Source organism: Chiroxiphia lanceolata, chromosome 13 (assembly GCF_009829145.1).
Source record: "Chiroxiphia lanceolata isolate bChiLan1 chromosome 13, bChiLan1.pri, whole genome shotgun sequence".
In the NCBI taxonomy this organism is placed as follows: domain Eukaryota; kingdom Metazoa; phylum Chordata; class Aves; order Passeriformes; family Pipridae; genus Chiroxiphia; species Chiroxiphia lanceolata.
The window spans coordinates 13,923,772-13,943,042 of NC_045649.1; the positions used below are offsets into that span (position 1 = coordinate 13,923,772).

Sequence of the window (19,271 nt, forward strand, 5' to 3'; positions counted from 1 at the left end):
CTCTCTGCTTGGAGTTCTGAAATTTTACAGTATTATATCCATTTAATGTGCTCCTTACAACTCAGAACTATGATTCCTTAACGTTTTTGTCATGAAGGAAAAATGTACAGAAAACTTATCAGTCACACGCTGACAGATACAATTAACAGGTACGAGGTGGGACTGCAGTGTGTATTTAAAAACATTAAAACTCTTACATACACTATTGCAGTGTATGTAACTCTGCAATATAATATCACTTACAAAGAATCTTTAAAAAGGAGTGGTAATATTTCAAACTCACATTCTTACCAGTGCATCATTTAGTCTTCTAACAAAGTATGCATTTATTATAATTTACTTCCTTGGAGGGTTGATTTTTCATATTTAAGAAACTCCTATCAATTCTTAAGAGGTAGTTTTGGACTAAATCTCGTTTGTGTGGTGAGGGTGGAAGAGCCAGAGCTGTTCCTAAGGCGGCTGAGACCTCTAGTGCCCAGTTCCTTCATTGCATGGCTAATTTTTTTTTCTCCTGTTTTCCCCCCATCAAACAATAATAAGAAATTGTTCATGTTGCTAATAAAGTGGGGACTATTGAATTGATTGGATAACTCATCCCTTTCAGTTTCTGCCTGTTCACGTTCCTACTGAGGAAGAAAAGAACGATCCCATTCTTTTTGCCTACAGAGTCCGACAAACCATGGCAACGTAAGCAGTCATCGGTTAAATCTTTGAGAATTGTTCCTTTACATCCAGAAATTCCATATATATCCTAGCCATAAAGTGAAATTTATTCAAGTCCCAGGTACTATATGTAGGAATTGCTCTAGATTTTCACTAAAAGATGTCAAATTCCTATACTAGAACAACCTGATCGTTTCTACATGGAGCATGAGGGGGGTTGTCTTACATTGAAACAGAGTATGTTCAATTCATAGAAAACTGGAATAAATTTCTCTCTTTTTGCTTGGGAAGACTAAGTAGGTAGTTTGTTCTTCAACCTTGCATTTACAAGGATGTAAATCGTAAAACATCATGACGCTGCCATAACGTGGTTTCACAGTTACACAAAATAGGATGCATTGCTTTGTCCTACTTGCAGCAGTGCAAGAATGAATTACCATTTGTTTTGCATGTTAGAGAAGGGAAACAGTCGACAAAAAGTTATCTTTGTGTAAGAAATTGATTTTTTCTTTTTCCTGAATTTTGTTTCAGTGCTTTGAATGTGCCAGTCACTGATCACACTTTTGAAGATTGCAGACTGATGATTTCAGCAGGACAGCTGACTTTACCCATGGAAGCTGGGCTGGTGGAGTTCACCAAAATTAGCAAGAAACTCAAGTAAGGGAAGTTTAGCTGTTGGTAGCAGCTAATTACTGCAGATAATTACTACAGTGCTGCAGGTGTCAACAGCCATCTACAAAAGGATAAATTACCTGACAACTGACTTGGCCTTGTGTAATATTGTGTATTTATTCATACATATATACATTTACATATATAAATTATGTGGAAATCAGAGATGAGAAAAATCCCAGTAAGAATTAATCCCAAATAATTTTTGCGGGCAGTGTTGCAAGAGGAAAAATACATTTTTCTAATCTTTTATGGAATTATCACACCAGAGGGTGAGGAAGGTAGAGCAGTACCTATTTTAAGCACTTGATGCAAATTTAAATTGCTTTAGTGGAGAGGCACTGGCAGCATGTGACAGGAAGTAAAAAACCTCTCCAGCCTGAGGTTTCAGCCAGTGGTTTATTGCTCTTAGTTGTATTGTGCAGACATGTGTCACTAGTGATGTCAACTTCTTCTGACTGGATACAGTGGAATTTGAGGGCTGAACCACATAACCATACAGTAACTCCATCAAATAACCTGGCATGGTTGTGGGCAAATCTGAATTATGTGTGCAGTGAATCTTGACTTATTATTTATGTGCTAAATCATAAATAATGTCAAACTGTTTGGGAGAGTTACTTGGCAATACTAATCATTCTTACTGAGGTGCAGTGGTGTATTTCTGCAGAGATCAGATACTTCTGAGGCTGTAGTGATGCTGGTGTTAGGGTAGAGAGAGTCTGCTAATAGAGCTGAGATCTGCTTCCTCTTAAGGAAATACCCTAGAGCATGATGCAGTGAAGTAATGCTACACCTGAATTTATGGTAATGAAAAGCTCTCTACTAGAGTAGCCCAGTAACTGAATGGATGATTCTGGGTTTGGGAAGTTACTCTATGGAAGTCTGACATACCCAAGCATAGAACTGCCTGCTTTAATATTAATAACCGGGGGGATCAGTCCTTAATTGCTGATTTAATATAAAATATGCAGTCTGAAGTACAGCATTAGAGATGCAGTGCACACATGCTCTGTTTGGCAGTTTTTTGTCTTTGAATACTGTGATCACTCCTACTGAAATTCCATCTGTCCAAGAACTGCCATATAGAAATATCTCCTCTCCCTCATGTTTGCATAGCCTAAAATGGAAACATGTCAGAGAGCAGTTGGATACTTTTGCTGCTATTGCAAGTGCTTCCAAAGGGGGAAGAATTGGAATTGAGGAGTTTGCGGACTACTTGAAGCTGCCTGTTACAGATGTCCTCAAAGAGCTGTTTCTACTCTTTGACAGGGTGAGTAGCTGGTTAACTGACTTGTTGACAATATTTTGTTAGAAATCACATCCCAAAAGGATATTTAATTCATTATGTCCAGTAAATGCTTCTTGGTTAACAGTTCCTATAGGCAAGATAGGTGACTCTTAGAGTTTCCTTCGTAAGTTTTGGTGTAAAAACAATGATCAGTTTGTATCTTGGGACATGGCAGCCATCTCTTGGACCAAGTTGCTGCACCAGTATCAGACAATAATCTCCATGCTGGTAATGGCTGAATATTTCTTTTTGCCTAGCCCAGATTTTGAGTTTACGTATTCACGTGTGTAGTTAGGTACTTATGACAGCTTAATTAACTGATATGGTTGTAAGTAGATAATTTAAGGCAGAGTGAATCTAACTAGTGGTAACTAGAACACTAGTGTTTCTGCTGTGTTTGTGAAGGGTGCTTTTAGAGTTCAGAGGGACTCCTCTTGCCTAGAGTCTAACTCCTGTGGCCTCCTGCAGCCATAAAGGGGGCTGTGTGTTAATGTCATCATTTAGGCTTTCTCCCATGGTCAGTGCCAATCTCTCCCATTTTCTGCTTCTCTCTGGGGATGACAAAAATTGCTCTGTGGATGCCCTTCTGGCTATACCAGAAGCATCAGTGGCTAGAGCAGGCACAGAACTCACCTTCTAGGCACCCAGCATGTGCTGCAGTGCAAGCAGCATGTTGTCCTGCAAATGCTTATGAACTGGGGGCTTTCTCTTATCATAGGAGCTTTCCCAACTCAGCATCACTCTTGCTGATCGAGTTAACTTTAGCAGCACACCTGTCCTTAGCAGGTCATTGTGTTGTAAATGCCCATTAAAACCGTTTCAGGAGTTTTCCAGATAGAAAGTTTTTACAAGCTTTAAAATAGGGTCAAAAAAATACAGTCAAATGTATTTCCTGAATTGCTGAGTGCATTGAAGCTCTAGCAGAGCTGAGTCCTCATCTTTTCATCATTCTTTCTTCCTCATCTTGGACCATTGGCTCCTTTGAGCCTGTAGTTGGCGTCCTGAAGGACAGTACATACATCAGAAATGTGGTGTGGCAACTAGAATAAGTAAGAGCAAAGAAGACTCCCTCCATTTTCCTTATCTGGCACAACAGCACCAGTGACTAGAACTAGCAAAGTAATGCTCAATTCACTAAAAAGTTGAAGGGATGAAAGATTGCAAGAACAGACAGGTGCAAGGCTGCATTCATCTTTAAGGAGATCAGTGTACCTGAGGATTAGTCACGCTCATGTTGCAGGGCTCTTTTCAAATTGCTCCAGGTATGAGCACAGGCATTTTGAGACTTCTGCTCTGTGGCTTTCAGCCTCATCATTCTTTTCTCTAAAATGATTCCTTAAATCATATAAAGCTAACCATGCAAAGAAGAAAAGAAGAAAAACAGGTGTATCATCACCTGACAGAAACCAACGAAACCTAACTGGCAGCCAGAGACATGCACAGACCTGGTGAAGTCTAAGCATGCAGATAAGCTGTGTTTTGCCCACGCCCAAGTCAGACACGATACAGCTTCAGAGAGTTACAGAAGCCCTGGATCTCTGACTCCCTTCAATAAATCTTGACGATGTTCCTTGCTAAAGCTTTGCTGAGCGGAGGAAGTGGCAGTGGTCGTGGAGGGAGCCTTGCACGTGGCCTTGGAGGTCTCCTAACAGGAGGTGGTGGACACGGAGGGAATATTGGAGGACTCGTTGGAGGTATTGTCAATCTTATAAGTGAAGCAGCAGCTCAGTATAATCCAGAGCCGCCTCCACCTCCTCGCAATCACTTTACAAATGTGGAAGCTTATGAGAGTGACGAGATCAGGCAGTTTCGTCGCCTTTTTGCCCACCTGGCTGGAGATGATATGGAAGTGTGTGCCACAGAGCTGAGGAACATCCTGAACAAAGTTCTTTCCAGACATCAAGACTTGAAGACAGATGGCTTCAGCTTAGACACGTGCCGTAGCATGGTAGCCGTCATGGACTGTGACACAAACGGCAAACTGGGCTTTGAAGAGTTTAAGTACCTGTGGAACAACATCAAGAAATGGCAGTGTGTGTACAAGCAGTACAGTACTGATCAGTCAGGCACTCTTGGGAGAGCTCAGCTGCCAAACGCCTTGAAGGCTGCAGGGTTCCACCTGAAAGAAGAACTCCGGCAGGTGATCGTGCGCAGATACGCCGGCGAGGACGGCAGCATGGACTTCAACAGCTTCATCAGCTGCCTGGTGCGGCTGGACGGGATGTTCCGCACCTTCAAGGCCCTGGACCGAGATGGAACTGGACAGATCCAGGTGACCATTAAGGACTGGCTGCAGCTGACCATGTATTCCTGAAGGCATAGCAGAGAAGAACAAGCTTCCCCTGGAAGATGCACAGGGAAGGCTACAATCCTGTGCTGTAGAACTGTAGTCTTTTCCTTGTTCTAAGGCAGATGGAGCTAGTGGTAGATGGCTCAGCTTCAAGTGTTGTCATTCCTCTTGTGCATGCATTAGTCTGCTTTTCTGAAGGGTTTGTGTAAGTTATCATCTGGACATAAGCCTGTCTCAGAAAACTAACTCTAGACTTTTAAAGTGAGGGAATATATTGAAAGGATCAAAGCTTCGCTATTTCTTTACGTAAAGTGGCTTGTGTATAACTATTATATAAAAAGCTCCTAAATTTGGTGTTGATGTTGCTGTTCTGATTTGTCAGCAGTCACTAAGCTTGAATAAAAGTCTGTTTGCCTGAAGGCAATCAGTGGTAGAGTCATGTAGTTATTTCTAACGGGGGGAAAACATTAGAGCTGCAATAACTGTAATGACCAGGGAATTTACATAATCATTTAATTTCCTTCCTACTGCTGCTTTTCATGCTTGGCTGCTGAAGCAAAACCTGAGTTGTATTGTCAGTTCTACCTGCTGGCCAGGGCAAAATTGAAAGCTTGTCTGAGGCTACTTTTACACCAATTTTCTCCTTCCTACAATTCTAGGAACTAATCTTTTCTCTCTTTCCTTCAAGCTTTAGTACAGTTATAATGCAAACAACTTAAAGTACTACATTTATATTTAGAGAAATTTGCTGTAATGATGCAGTGACATAGCAAACAGCTAGCCCAAATCAACCTCTGGCTATCCAAGTTAAATTTCATCAGCGTACAGCATCCCATTCTGGCTTGTTATGTAGTTCTGGCTAATATGTCAACTTTTGAGAAAAAAAAAATGGAATAACATGAACTCTCAAAGGTACATTTCTTTGAATTAAGGATTACACAGTTGATCAAAACAGCTCTTGCACAAGGCAAATTTCTCAGCAGGCACTGCTGCTTTAAATGAAAATTGTCTGGGGTGACTCACTGAGAAACACCACACAATACCTGCAGGGCATCTGCATGTTAATGGAGTATGTGGTTTGGTTTTGTTTGGAAACTTCCTTAGCTTTGATTTCTAAATCTTGCAGTTACACTCAGCAAAATAGTATTTTCCAGACTGATGATAAGTCTTCCCTGGTCTACTTAGAGAAGCCTTTTACTTGAAACTTAGAAGAAAATAACTTACAATTTTTACCCCGACTTCTTTTCCTCCTGCACTTTGTTTAATAGTAAGCTGGGTAACAGAAAAAGATTCATATTGGCCCAAGCTGTTATGAAAGAGGTCAATTCCTTCCTAATGGCATTCACCCCACTCCCAGTTATCCAGTGGAAAAACACATAGTGCCATTTGGGCTTTGAGTAATAGAAAAGTGAGCACGAGGTAAAGTGTGATACCTCCAGGTGAGCACCATCCTACCAGGTTGGTTGCAGAATTTCCCTTTCTGACTAGTTAGAACTTGCAGGTAGCAACAGGTGATGGGAATTTGAGAGTTACACCAATAGCCTCTTACATGATGAGCCTGGATATGAACACGAGAGCTGCATCTGCAGTTCCTCCCCAAATGGTCCAGTTAGTTTTAGCTTCTCTGTGGTAACCCTGTAAGTGACTGAGGTTTATTTACCTAATAATTTATTTACCTACCATGAATGGCAGGCACACACACAATACACACTTGATTTTTCCTGTTGCTTTACATAGTAGAGAAGAAAATATTGATGCAGTAGTGCTTTATACTGTATCTGTCTTGCAGTCCTTGTTGCAGAACTAAGTGGAGTATGCTTATGACAATGCAACTTTCTTGTTTTTCTTAGATTTACTGTATTATATAAAAACACAACAACAAAATCCTAGTTGCCATAGCATGCTAAAGTGAAAAGAGTAGCAGGAGACTAGTTTGCTTAAAAAAAAAACAAGAGTTGTTAAGGTTACTCTATGTTTTGATTATTTTATGTAACATAAATACAGATACCTAAATTCTGATGTTCCGTTTTGCCATTTAGAGAATTGGAGCTCAGCTCACATGTTGCTTCCTTAACATATTCTTGGGTACATAGGCTACAAACACAGCTACTAGATGTATGTAGAAAGACAGTTGCAAGTGCTTTTTTGCTGTGGTGTTACACAAGCCCTGAAGGTTTTCCTGCGTTTTCAGTTTAACTCCCATCCCTTTTTACGAGCAACAAGCCCATCATTTCTCCTTAACCAAAATGCCAGAGCATTTGGGAGTTAGCCAGCATCCTAGGGCTTAGTAAAGCTAGTCACAACATGATCTTGCAAGCGTAGTAACTTTATTTCCTATTAAAATGGCTGAGTACTATGTATCAAACTGCACTCAGTTTTGATTACTGGGTTTTAGCACGTTAATGAAAGTAATATGACCCTTATTTTGTCATTTTTCTTGTCATTTTTCCATGTACAGCCACAGCTGTGCTAATTTCTTTCAGAAGTTGTTTTTAATTAGATTATTTTAGTTAAAGTTTACTTCCCCATTCTTTTCCTGTGATACATATTCTTAACTTTAAAAATAAATTTTAAAAAAATATTCTAGTCACATCAAACACTCCTTTGCTAAGAATACATTCTACAAAACTGTCCAAAAATAATATTCTATGGAACTTTGAACAATTATTATTTACACTCTTTCTTCAGTTGTTTTAAAAGTTTATGTTTGTAATGTTACACTTTAAAGTTAGATCTGTTATCTCTGAGAACTATAACGTAGCCAAAAATACTTAAAGTCCAGCTCTGCACCACAATGACAGCAGATTTGTAAATAAAACGACATTTATGAGAGAACATTGTCCTTTTCTAATGATTAAAAACTATCAAAAGTTATATCCCTTAGACACACATGCAAGTAACTTAAAAGTTCATATCTTATTCATATCTTTGCTAAAAAGTTTCCTTGAAATTCAGAGGTTTTTAAAGTACAAGATGTTCAAAGATTGGTTAGACCATCAATATAAAGAAAATAACAGTTGTCTGTGCAAAAGAGTCTTGCATTGGTTTTGAAGGCTAAATAAAATTGTACCTTAGCAGTTTTAAATCCTGTTAAATGTACAGCTTTAAATCCTGTTAAATGTACAGCTTGATGATGAAAAGTTAGTACTGAACACATTATTGCGCATATTTTGTTAATCAAGAACTATCGTAAAAGCTAAATTCAATTACTAAAATCCCTGTTTCATAGCACCCAGGATTTTCAAAGCACTCTACAGAGCAGCCTTAGTATTCTCCCCTGGCACATGGCACTGCCAGCAGCAGGAAACCAAGAACAGAAAGGTTAAGGTTGGTATGCTCAAGTGGGCATTAGAAGTTGGTAGGAGAGCCAGAAATAGAATCCAGATCTGGCTGTTTGCTACAGATTTACCCAGGAGACCACCCTTCTCACTTGGCTAAAAAAGTTCTGTGCTGTTCTCAGACGTAGGGACTCCACTTTTTAAAAAAATGTGTTTCTTCCTGAAGCGCACAGCACATTATCCACAAAGGGAACTCTGCTTTCTACTTCAGTTTACTTTTAAAACGTTTTTGATGAATGCTCTTATTGTGAAGGTTCCAAATGATGAGCTACAAGTCATCTCTACTATGCTGTGATTAACTGCTGTGTCCCACCATGTAACACTTACAGATGGCTTTTCCCCATACAGATGTTTCCCAAAACACTCAAGAAACTTTCAGTGTGGTGACAGGAACACTACTGACATATGCATAGATTTCAACAGGCATCTGCCATTTTCCCTATGTGCAAATATAATGCAGCTTACATAAAATTATTCACAAATCCCATCAAAGCAAACTTCAAATGTTCTGTTGATGTAGCTTTGTAGTTATCACATTGAAATGTTCATCCACATCAAAACTGGAATTATCAGAGAAGCTGTTCCAATGAATTCCTTGCCTTTCTGGCTTAAAAGGTAGGACAGTTTACTGGCTTCACAATAGCATGTAGGGCAGTGCATTTGCTTCAAAGAGAAGTTTAAGATAGACCAAGTAGATTTGTTTGTCCTTTCACTGGCGTATATGTTATTGCTGAAGGTTTGAACTCAAAACAACAACCTCACTGTTGGCCTCTTTATTCTGAGATGTTGCATTGGTCTCTGAACTTCAGCAAGTGCAAATGCTGCATGCACTGTTACCTTAAACACATGTATTCCAGTTCATCCTAGAGCCTTCCTGAAGGTCATATGGATATGGTGAAGAAAAACTTTTGAGTTGATTTAATTTTTTTTTGTTTGTATGTTTATAAGATAGAAATGGATACCCAATTTCTAGCTATTGAAAATACATATATTGCCCCTCCAGCCTTAGTATTACGTATTCAGTGAGCTGTCAGTATTTTTTCCAGGAAGAACAAATACCTCTGGTGGGTGTTGTAAACTGTATTAGTGCATGTTGTGTATTTGATTTACAGAACAGCTTTTAAAGGGATTTGCAGTATTAACTATAACTACTGCCATGCATGTTTTGGTTACAGAATGGAGATGGCACCATTGACTTCAGAGAATATGTAATTGGTTTGTCTATTCTTTGTAACCCAGCCAACACAGAGGAGACTATTCAGATGGCATTTAAGGTGAGTTCAATTTAGTGTAAATCTGCAAACCTGACAAATCAAGACTGACTCTAAGTCTGTTACCTTTCAAATCATAAGTTTATAGCTTCAATCTGTTATGCAAATGTGAGTAATACTCTTAAACCAATTGACATTTAGAGTGTAAAGGAGAGGGGAAGAATTGCAGGCATCATAGAAAAGGGTTTCAAAAGCCATGTGAATCGGCACTAATGAATATGTAACTTGGCAGCCTAACTCCAAAAGTGATTCAGCAGCACTTGTGGGTTTTTTGCCTGAGATTTTTTTCTCCTGTGATTCTTCAATGTCACAGTAGATGGAGTAATATCCTCTTGTGGGTCAAGCCTCACTAGAGTCATTGTTTTTAACAAAGAGGGAAAAAAAATCAAGGAAAAAAAAAATTCAGGACTGGCACATCCAAAATTGAGCTGCATCTCAGAACTGGTGGCTTGTACTATGGTGTCCTGACATGGTGCAATAGCTCCTTTCACATCTCAGGTACAGGGAGGCAATACATGACCAGGGATGGCCAGGCTATGCATCCTTGACTTTTTTTTTTAGTAGCTCTTTGACACAGATTCAGTTACTTTACCCATTAATCTGGTCTTATGAACCATATTGAGCAATATATTGAGATATGGGTCATGTTCATCTTAAACTGGGCACTTTTTAGCACTGGTGTGTACTTGGGAAGTACTAGAATTTTTGTGGCAATCCATTCTATCCCCTGGCTTCTTTTTAGGTAAGCACTACAACTGTTAAAAGTGATTTATGCTTTTTTAGGGATGTTTTATCAGTACAGATTCCTATGAAGAAGGAATTATTGCAGGAATAGCAGCTATTATTGCTGTTTCATTGTTTTGTTTTCCAGACTCCAGACTGTACTCTCCAGTATCTTAACAGGTGTGCTGATTATAAAATTAGTAATTTGTTTTAATATCCAGTTTCAGCAGGAAGCAACTGGTTCAGCTGGTAAAAGCCTGTTTCAGTCTGAAATGGAACTGTGGGTTTCCTTTTACTACTTTTTCTTCTTTGCCATTAAATGTTCTTTCCTTCACAATGGGGAAGTTTGCCTGTAGCAAGTACTTGAGAATTACAGCCATCCATCCCTGGTGTTTCTCAAGGGGTGATTCATAGCAGATGTTTACTGTCACTGTGCTGGGAAGGATGGGATGAGCAGCGGTGCATCCACTGCCTGCATTCCAGGAACCAGAATTCCTTGTTAATTACAATAATTCCTTAGTGAGTGACCAATCACATATACTAAAATTTAGATATTTTACATCAGAACATAAACTATGGTAAGTTTAATCTGATAAGGGATGTGCCATAACCTAATGTAAATGAGGACTAAAACCCCAGATATTCCAGTACAGAGAGGCTGAATCCAGTGGAGCCTTAGCATAGCTCATGGTGACCATAAACATAAACCTTTGCTTATTTTTTATCAGTTTTGTATTAGTTTTATCACTGAACTAATGCTGTGAGGTTTGTTTGTTTTTGCAGAATGTTCAGATCCCAGCTGTAGCATGTATATTGCTCTGCTAAGTGTCTGCTTAATCTTGTTCCAGAGAAAATACATAAAATCTTTTGGAAGAGAAAGTAGCAGGGATGCAGCAGGTCTCCTGAAATCCCAGGCATTGTTTACAGATAACCTCATGAATACTAGAAAGCCAGTGTGGGTGGTTGATGTGCACAGAAGGTCCTACAGGCAAACGGATCTGAAGTATTTGTACATGTTGTGTCTTTTCCAGCTCTTTGACATGGATGAGGATGGCACTATAACAGAAAAGGAGTTTGCTTCTATCATTCAGTCAGCACTGGGGCTACCTGAGCTTGATGTTTCTATGCTCTTTAAAGAAATAGATGCAGATGAAACTGGGAAGTTGTCCTATGGTAAGTTAAGCCCTTTTGTAATGGAGAATACTTGGATAGTCATATTGACAGTGAGTTTCCTTTTCTTCCTCCCTGAAATTCTCTGATGGTTCTCGTACCTTGTTCCTGGGGAGAACTGTTGAAGCACAGACTTAGATACTTTGTGTGATACTCATGAGATTCTTCAGAGGAAACAAACTGGAGATCAGCTTCAGTAAAAGAAGCAGGCACTGAAATTTTCTTTGATTCTACACTATAGGATGTATTTTTTAAATGTTTTTCAGATGAGTTCAAGAATTTTGCACTCAAGCATCCAGAATATGCCTCATTGTTTACTACATACCTGGATCTACAGAGACACCAGGTAGATCTGTCAGATGAGCACGACAGTGAGTCACTCGAGGGCAAACACAGCCCAGTCAGGAGCACAACCCTGGTCTCAGAAATAACACCAACTGCAAGAAATAAAGTCTGTCCTGAAAGCAATGAAGAGGATAGCTCAAGTACCTCTGACAAAAAGGATGACTGAATTCAGCTTTTGAATTCTACAAGATTTTTTTCCCTAGCTGTTCATAAGCACAATTGATGTAAAATAGAGATGGAAGTTACAGTTTAAAAAAAAAAAAGTTTCTTTTTTTACTTTCATATCAGGAGGAGTTATTCCCGTTTGAGTGTAAGGGAAAAACCACTGTTCTATCCTTAATGTCCATATCACAACACTGGCAATGTTGTTCAGTGTCTTCCAAGTTCATGCTTCCACAAAAGTAACAGCTGTGCTAAGGGAGGTAAGAAGCTCCAGCACTGCAGTGGCCTCTCAGAATGGAGACTGAGGAGTCCACTTGTCTAAAAACAAGTGGAATTTTTGGTGCTGCTCAATTCCTCTTCGTACCCAGTATGACTTAAGGGAAAAAAATTATGCCAGAGTGTTTTAATTTGCAATATCCATTAGCCTTTCTCAGGTTTCTGAGATACAGAAATGAGTTACAGAAAGCTGAGAGCTGAAGCTGGTGGGTATTGGCTGTCCTTAGATTTCCCTTAACTACTTGTGAACCAGCAGACTTAAGCTTCTGAACAAGGCATGCTGATTCACTGATGTTAGCAGAAACAACTTTAGGCTTAAAGGCTAGGTAAAGGTGGAAATGGCTGCACTTCTAACAACAGAAAACTAATTGGAATTCTAAGATAGCAGCTCAGTCTACAGGAAAATGCAGACAGTAAAACCTGATTTAATGGACTATTTCAAAATAAATAGAATGTTGTTTACAGTAACAACTGTTCAGGATCACAGTAGGAGGAACATTTCAAACTCCAGCATATTTTTTATTCTAGCAATTATCAAGAGAGGAATGTGACCTTGCTCTGCAAAATTTAAAAGGCAAATATGCTGTCAAGCCATAGTTCTATTACTTAGTATCTACTCTAAAGTTGTCTCCTAGAAACCATGTTTGCATTACTGTGCCATTACTCAGTGTGTTTTTAGAGTTTGGTTCAAAACCAAACTCTTTCCAGTCAATGATTTTACTATGTTTTGCCTCAGTCCTCTCTAGTGCACTGGAAATTGGACGTTTACCTTTTTCCATCCTTCATCTGAATGCACTTTATACAGTATTTAAAATATACAGGTAGTTATGCAAATACTTCTAAATAAAAATTTGGAAGGTATGAAATGGCAAGATATTTTCAAATTAAAACAGAGATGAGCAAAGCCTAGACTGTCTAGTACCAGTAATAAACCAGTTTTCAGCAGGTTTTCATATATGAACTGATAACCTCTGCCTCTAAGTATTGCTTGCATTATCTGGCCATAAGCTCATTGCCATGTTTAATCTTTCTCTGTATATAATTGTGCCTATCCTTACGTTTCACGTGCTTAAAATAAATCTATATTTTTTAAAAGACTTTACTTGAACAGCTGAGTCTTTTTGGTACAGTGGGGGATTTCCAGGAAATCGTGGTTGTGATGTCTTACCTTGATAAACACAATGAAACCTGAAGTTGGCATTTTTAGTTCTGCATATGATGGCACTTTGCTTTATAGTGAGGCTGGAGGAGCAGGACATGACTAATGCTCTTCCAAGAGTTACTTCTGGTGACTGCCTCAGCAAAAGGGGATCTGATACAAAGAAGATCTGCAGATATGTGGAGAGAGACTTCCATTTTCTGATGGAAAATAAGGCATTGCCATTTACAGGTAAAATGGGTGACCTCAACCACAGTTTAGAAGTAACAGTCATGGCTTTGTGTAGTGTAAACGTTAGGAGAGTATTTTCTTTCACTTAGAGAAGGAGAAACAGGAGTTACCCTAACCTGGCTGTACAGTTAGCTGGAATACATGTTAGTTCCTCAGCTTTTCAACCAGCAATAATCTTTTCAAAGACGACTTCCATTCCAACCAGTGAGAAAAAGATGGGTGGGCAAAGATGACAGAGAAAACCCCTTCAAGGTCTCAGAATGCAAAGGCTGCCTTATGCACACTCCTGTTGAATCCAGCCACATTCAGGACCTGGAGCACTGCTGCCCAGTACTGTAGCATATTTAGGACTAGTGATTTTATAAAAATCTGCAAGTCACACAAGTGCTTTGCGGTTAAAGCTAAAAATACTGTGTACATAAATCTACCTAGCCCAATAGTTTGAGGAAAGGCCACAAATGGGTTTGGTATGTAGCAGTGATTCAACTATGCTCTGAAAAGAAATTAGCTAAACACTAGAGACACTAACTCAATATACACACATCTGCTTGATGTGCAGGAAGGGAATACATTAATTTCTAGGCATCATCGTGCCTCAGGGAGCTTTTAAAAGGACCAAACTAAAAGCAGTCTGCAATAAACAGGCATTACATTAAGTGGCAGAGCAGGAACTAAACAGAAGGAGAAGGTTAAAAATACTAAACAGAAAATGGATCTCAATTGGGCATTGAGGGATGACACCTTTCTGCCTGAGACCCTGAGGTGTGAGTTCATAAGTCTACAGGCTGCTTAAGGATCATTTTGAGTTCTGCACAGTAGAAAGGTATATTTGGTCCCATATCATCACAGGAAACATCATTTACTTGATCAGCACTTCTCTGTCGTGCTTTGACATGGATTTGATGATAAATCCTTCAGGGATACCAAAATAAGACACTTTATAGAAACTCCACCAGTCTCAACAGGGATGAGAGTCGGATGAGGACAAGTCTATCACAAGAGGAAAACACAACTAATTCACAGGAACACAGACCCATGGGCTGCTGTTATTCATGGAGTTTGATAACTATGGATATACACTATGAATAAATCCCACGTTTTTTAAATCTAGGCTCCTCTTTCTGAAAACATGAAAGGCAGTGTAGGGTCACCTAGAAAAGTGGACCTTCCTTGTTCACCCTGGAACAAGGAAGACACAAATATTGTAAATCCTGATCAGTTTAAGGGAGGTGAATTAACAGGGTCTCCACTGGCCACACCAGAGGTTGGTTTTCTGAGACAAAACATCTTCAAATCCAAGAAAATTAAAAATATATTTGTACTTTTGCTTCATCAGTGTCACTGCCTAAGTAAGTGCAGAAATAGATATAAGACATCCAGGTTTCACATCAGATCATAATCTGGTCCTAAACTGCAAAAATCACATAATTCCTGGCTGGTTGCTGTCCATCAGCAGAACTATGAGGAATAGTAACTCTTCTATGGAAAGCATCTGAAAATGGGTCTCCTCTTTTCACAGTCAATAGCTGTGCAGCACCAGTCAGAGGCACCAAATCATGCAGTGGCTGCTGCTTCTGAGCTTTTGTTCTTATCTGCATCAGAACAAGATAGGTGCCAAATCATTTTCCCACAATGTTCCCGTGAGTGTTACATCCTCTTCCTCATCAACTTGCTCCCTAGCATGGGGATGGGGAGGGGGGGAAAGTTCAGTGATTCCTAAATGGTTTGCAAGGGAAATTTTGCAAGGCAGTTGTGTGCTGTTCAACCTGTTCAACCCCGCTCAAGATCCTGGCAGGACTAAGAGCCCTGGGAGTCCAAGGAAGGGTCATGTTTTGTGACAGGTCTAATGACCATTCACGGAACTGCTGCACAGGGTAAGGGCTGCTTGGCCACATCTGTCATCTCCCCAACAATTCCCATCTAAAACAAAGTATTCCCTGGGCATCAGAAGTCTGAGAAACATTTGTTGAGATCTTTTTTCTATGGTGGTCAGCACACTAGGGCCCTATTCTTGGGTAATTCCTCAGGCACTATGCCAGTGCAAATAAATACACCATTCTGCCTGAGCACGCTTTTGGTGGTGTTTGCATAGGTGCCAAGAGCTACTCAGGAGCCATGGATGTGGAAAATCAGGGCCTGAAGCTTAGAAACTAAAAGTAAAAAATGTCCCTATGCCACAAACACACCAACACTCTAGACAGTCTGCTGTGAATTGTTTGACAACAGCCTTCAACAAGGAATGCAGCCTGAGATTTCGTGGTGGGAATTACACAGCTCTCACTTTGAGAATGCCACAGGAGAAATTTTAAAATTAATTTTAAAGAAAGGCTTGGGAGATTTTTACTTCCCTTTCTACACTCCATCATTTGCTAGGAAGATTAGACTCTGGTGAATGCTCTTTGGCTTCCCTCTTCCCTATCAGTTTTTCATCACTTGATACAGCCTATCTTTCTCTCTACTTTCTCCTTCCACATTTCCACCTAAAACATAGCTACTGCCATTAGAAGTTGTATTCCACAATGATTAAAGTTAAATTGTAACATTAAAATATAAAAATTACTGAATTGGGTGGGTTTTAGGGGTACATGCTTATTCAGGTAACTACTTGTACTGGCCTGCAGTAAGAGCAAACTTGTCAAAGGTTGCAAGGGATTTTAATGACATTGAATTAATTAATTTTAAATCTTTACTCAATGAAATAACATTTATTAGACTGAGAAGCAGTAGGGAAACGTTTGTCAGCAGTGCTTAAGTTGGCAGACTCTCTGTTACTATACATAGCCAGAGTGGCAGAAAGTAAACATCTTATAGGATTAGCAGCTATGTTCATAGCTGAGATGAAATTTGAACATTTCATTAGTATAAGATTGATTCTGACATTTCATAAAGCCAAAATGCAAACAATAAAATGTGTCTGATATAAATACAGTATGCAGCACTTACTCAGATAAAGTTCAAGAAGCACAGCAGGTTTAATGCCATGACAAAGGAAATACAAAAGGGTCATTTAAGGACCTAACTTCTGCTAAGCACTTAAGTGTATGCTTAATCCTGTAGGTATCAACCAGATACTTTGTACTTATTAAAAGCAGACAACAATACTAATAATCAGAAAACAGAAAAAATTTCTATGGCTAGTTATTGGAACGGTGGTAAGAATTGCATCACCCTCCCCAAGAAACAAAATATCACAACTGATTAAATTTTATTTATTGTGCCATCTTCTTAGTTTAGGATATTTTGTAACAACTGGACTGGTAAGACTTCAGAGACACATGACAATGTTATAATTGCAAATACTTCATTACCTTAGATAGGCACTACTTTTTAAGCCTCCTCCTGCTGCAACAGGTCAAAGGTAAATATATGCCCCCCTCTCCCCCCATTCTCACGTCATGATTATTCTAGGTTTTCATGCTGTTACATGTTTTACTGTGCTTATACTAAATCAACACTAACTTTTTTCATCAGTTAACTTTTTTGTTCTAGAAAATAGTCTATTTAAAATCTTCTTTTGTGTGTTAAAATGAGATTCTGGTGAGGCTCATCTCTAAAGCTACACCTGCACATGCATTGCTTTGTTCCATACTGGGCATAGGTAAGAAGAGCATTTGTTTGTAGAAGTAAGAATCCACTAGATTAAACCTGCCATTAAAGGCCTCTGCAGAGAGAGACTGCACAGCCTTTCCAGACAATCAGACCATTGTTTAACAATTTCTACTGTTAGAAAGTTTTTCTTCTGGTCTAGCCTGAATACTTTTGCAGCTGAAGTCTTGTGTTCACCTTGCTCAAGGAGAATTGATCTGTTTCTATTTCTCTGCAGAGTAACTATTTATATCTGCACATACCTCTATCCAGAGTTTATCATCACACCTGTTTCACTCCTTCATCTCCCAGCCTACCTTTCTTAAGTCAAAAACCAAAACCTGTTTCTTTTTTTACTCATAGGTTGCACTTTCTAGGCTACTGGTTGTTTTCACTTAGGTTCTCTGGAGAGAGAACTTCAGCTCCAAATCTCAGCAGACTTTTTTTGCAGTCAATATTCCTGCTCATACACATCCAGCATTGCCCATTATGGAGCCATCTCCAGTCTAAAGAACTGCTCTATAACCAGCTTCCCCCTTTCTGTCTTCCTACAGCTGCTCATTCCTACCTACTACAGTATCTTAGCTTCATCCTTACTAAATTTAAAAGACCAATTTATCAAGAACATTTTGATCAGCTCAAATTATTGTTAAAAAGAGCTTTCTTACTTAAAAAAATGCCTTTATATCCCTTTTGTTAAGGATATTATCTTCTTAAAACTTCACTAAGCATCAGACAGTGCACTAGAAGCAAAGCACTACAGATTAGAGAGACATGATGAAAGCTTAGAGGCTATAATTGTTCAAAAAGAATAATTTCCTTTTCAAAGGTAAACATCAGCCTTGCAGACGAAGATAAGGCCGAGTGCACAATTAGATACACAAGTCTGTGTTTCTGCTCATATCTCCTGATATCAAAGATTGCAGGAAAATTCAAAGTGCTTTCTTAAAACGTAAAAAAGAAATGAACAGGAAAAAGTGTAGGAGACCAGAAGGAGTCATACCAGAACTGTCAGCAGCTTTTAGAAAAGCTGTTTTCCTCAATGCCGGAAGTCTTTGAAACGGGAGACAACCAGCCATGAACTGCAGCAGCCATTCAAAGCAGAAATCATTTAAAATGTTTACATTTTGTACATTGGCCTTTCAAATGAAAGCATGCCAACCTCCAGAACGTTATTTAATTACATGTCTTTGACAGCCCATCTCTTGTAAGCAGAAAATTTTGCTGCTACCATACACCAGGGAGAGAGAAATAGTGACATTTTCACCTTTACAATTTGAGTGCAGGTTTAACTCAAAGCTGCACTAAACCTAAAACAACCTTTGAAATAAATACAAGCAGGAGCCATTCTTTCTATCTTTGCTATTGCCAATTTTAAAGGGAAAAGTCTATGCTTTATATAGTGGAAACTTCTCTTTTAGTAGAAATATACTTTGTGGACCAAAGAGAACCAGCCCCTTGGACAACGACAAGAACGAGAGATACCTTTGACAAAACTCTCCAATATTATCTATTTTATTACAGTGGACTTTGTGGTTCTAGGAGAAGAAACAACATTGAACTAAGTATTTTACACAGTGCATAATAAGAGTTTCTACTGTTCCTGGATATTTAAGTTTATGAAGAGAAAGGCAAAAGGAAAGCACCTACCATGCAAAAAATTACCCAGGAGGGCACCAGCATAGCAGACATAGAAATACAAGAGTTCTGGCTCCTGATTACATGAAATACCCATGAGTGCTCGTGGTGTCTCAAATCCCATAGTCAAGTTTGACATTCTTTGCTTTAACACTCCCACTAATTATTTTTTTTCAGATGCAAGAAGATGAACTCAGCATTACAAAGCACAGATTGAACAGATTTGGTAATTTATGGCAAGATGGTACATTTAGACTCTTTTAGCATCTTTTTCCCTTATCAAAATACTTGTACCTCTTACCTACAGCTATCTCTGTCTTGCTTGCTGTCACTAGGCATTTTCATGACACCAAATCTGATTCTTTCCACCCTGGCTCAGTGCATGCCAAGGTGAAAAAGAAAGAGATGTCAGGTCTCTATTCAGTTACACAGGGGGACACCAGCAAGCTCTGCCCTA

The 19,271-nt window shown here is 39.1% G+C and overlaps 2 protein-coding genes across 2 annotated transcripts in view; both read left to right on the top strand.

The window, feature by feature from the left end:
• The window catches only part of LPCAT2 (lysophosphatidylcholine acyltransferase 2), a 30,301-nt gene extending 17,003 nt beyond the window's left edge, over positions 1 to 13,298 (top strand). The window contains exons 9-14 of the mRNA XM_032701374.1: positions 605 to 687; positions 1,195 to 1,320; positions 2,455 to 2,608; positions 9,430 to 9,528; positions 11,280 to 11,421; positions 11,685 to 13,298. Of these exons, the coding sequence (XP_032557265.1) occupies positions 605 to 687; positions 1,195 to 1,320; positions 2,455 to 2,608; positions 9,430 to 9,528; positions 11,280 to 11,421; positions 11,685 to 11,929 (849 nt within the window). The 3' untranslated portion in view covers positions 11,930 to 13,298. The remainder of the gene's footprint in view (positions 1 to 604; positions 688 to 1,194; positions 1,321 to 2,454; positions 2,609 to 9,429; positions 9,529 to 11,279; positions 11,422 to 11,684) is intronic.
• CAPNS2 (calpain small subunit 2) lies at positions 3,573 to 9,407 on the top strand. The gene has a single exon (XM_032701375.1). It carries the CDS (start codon positions 4,191 to 4,193, stop codon positions 4,938 to 4,940), a length of 750 nt encoding a protein of 249 aa, XP_032557266.1. The 5' UTR covers positions 3,573 to 4,190; the 3' UTR covers positions 4,941 to 9,407.
• Positions 13,299 to 19,271: the final 5,973 nt, after the last annotated feature.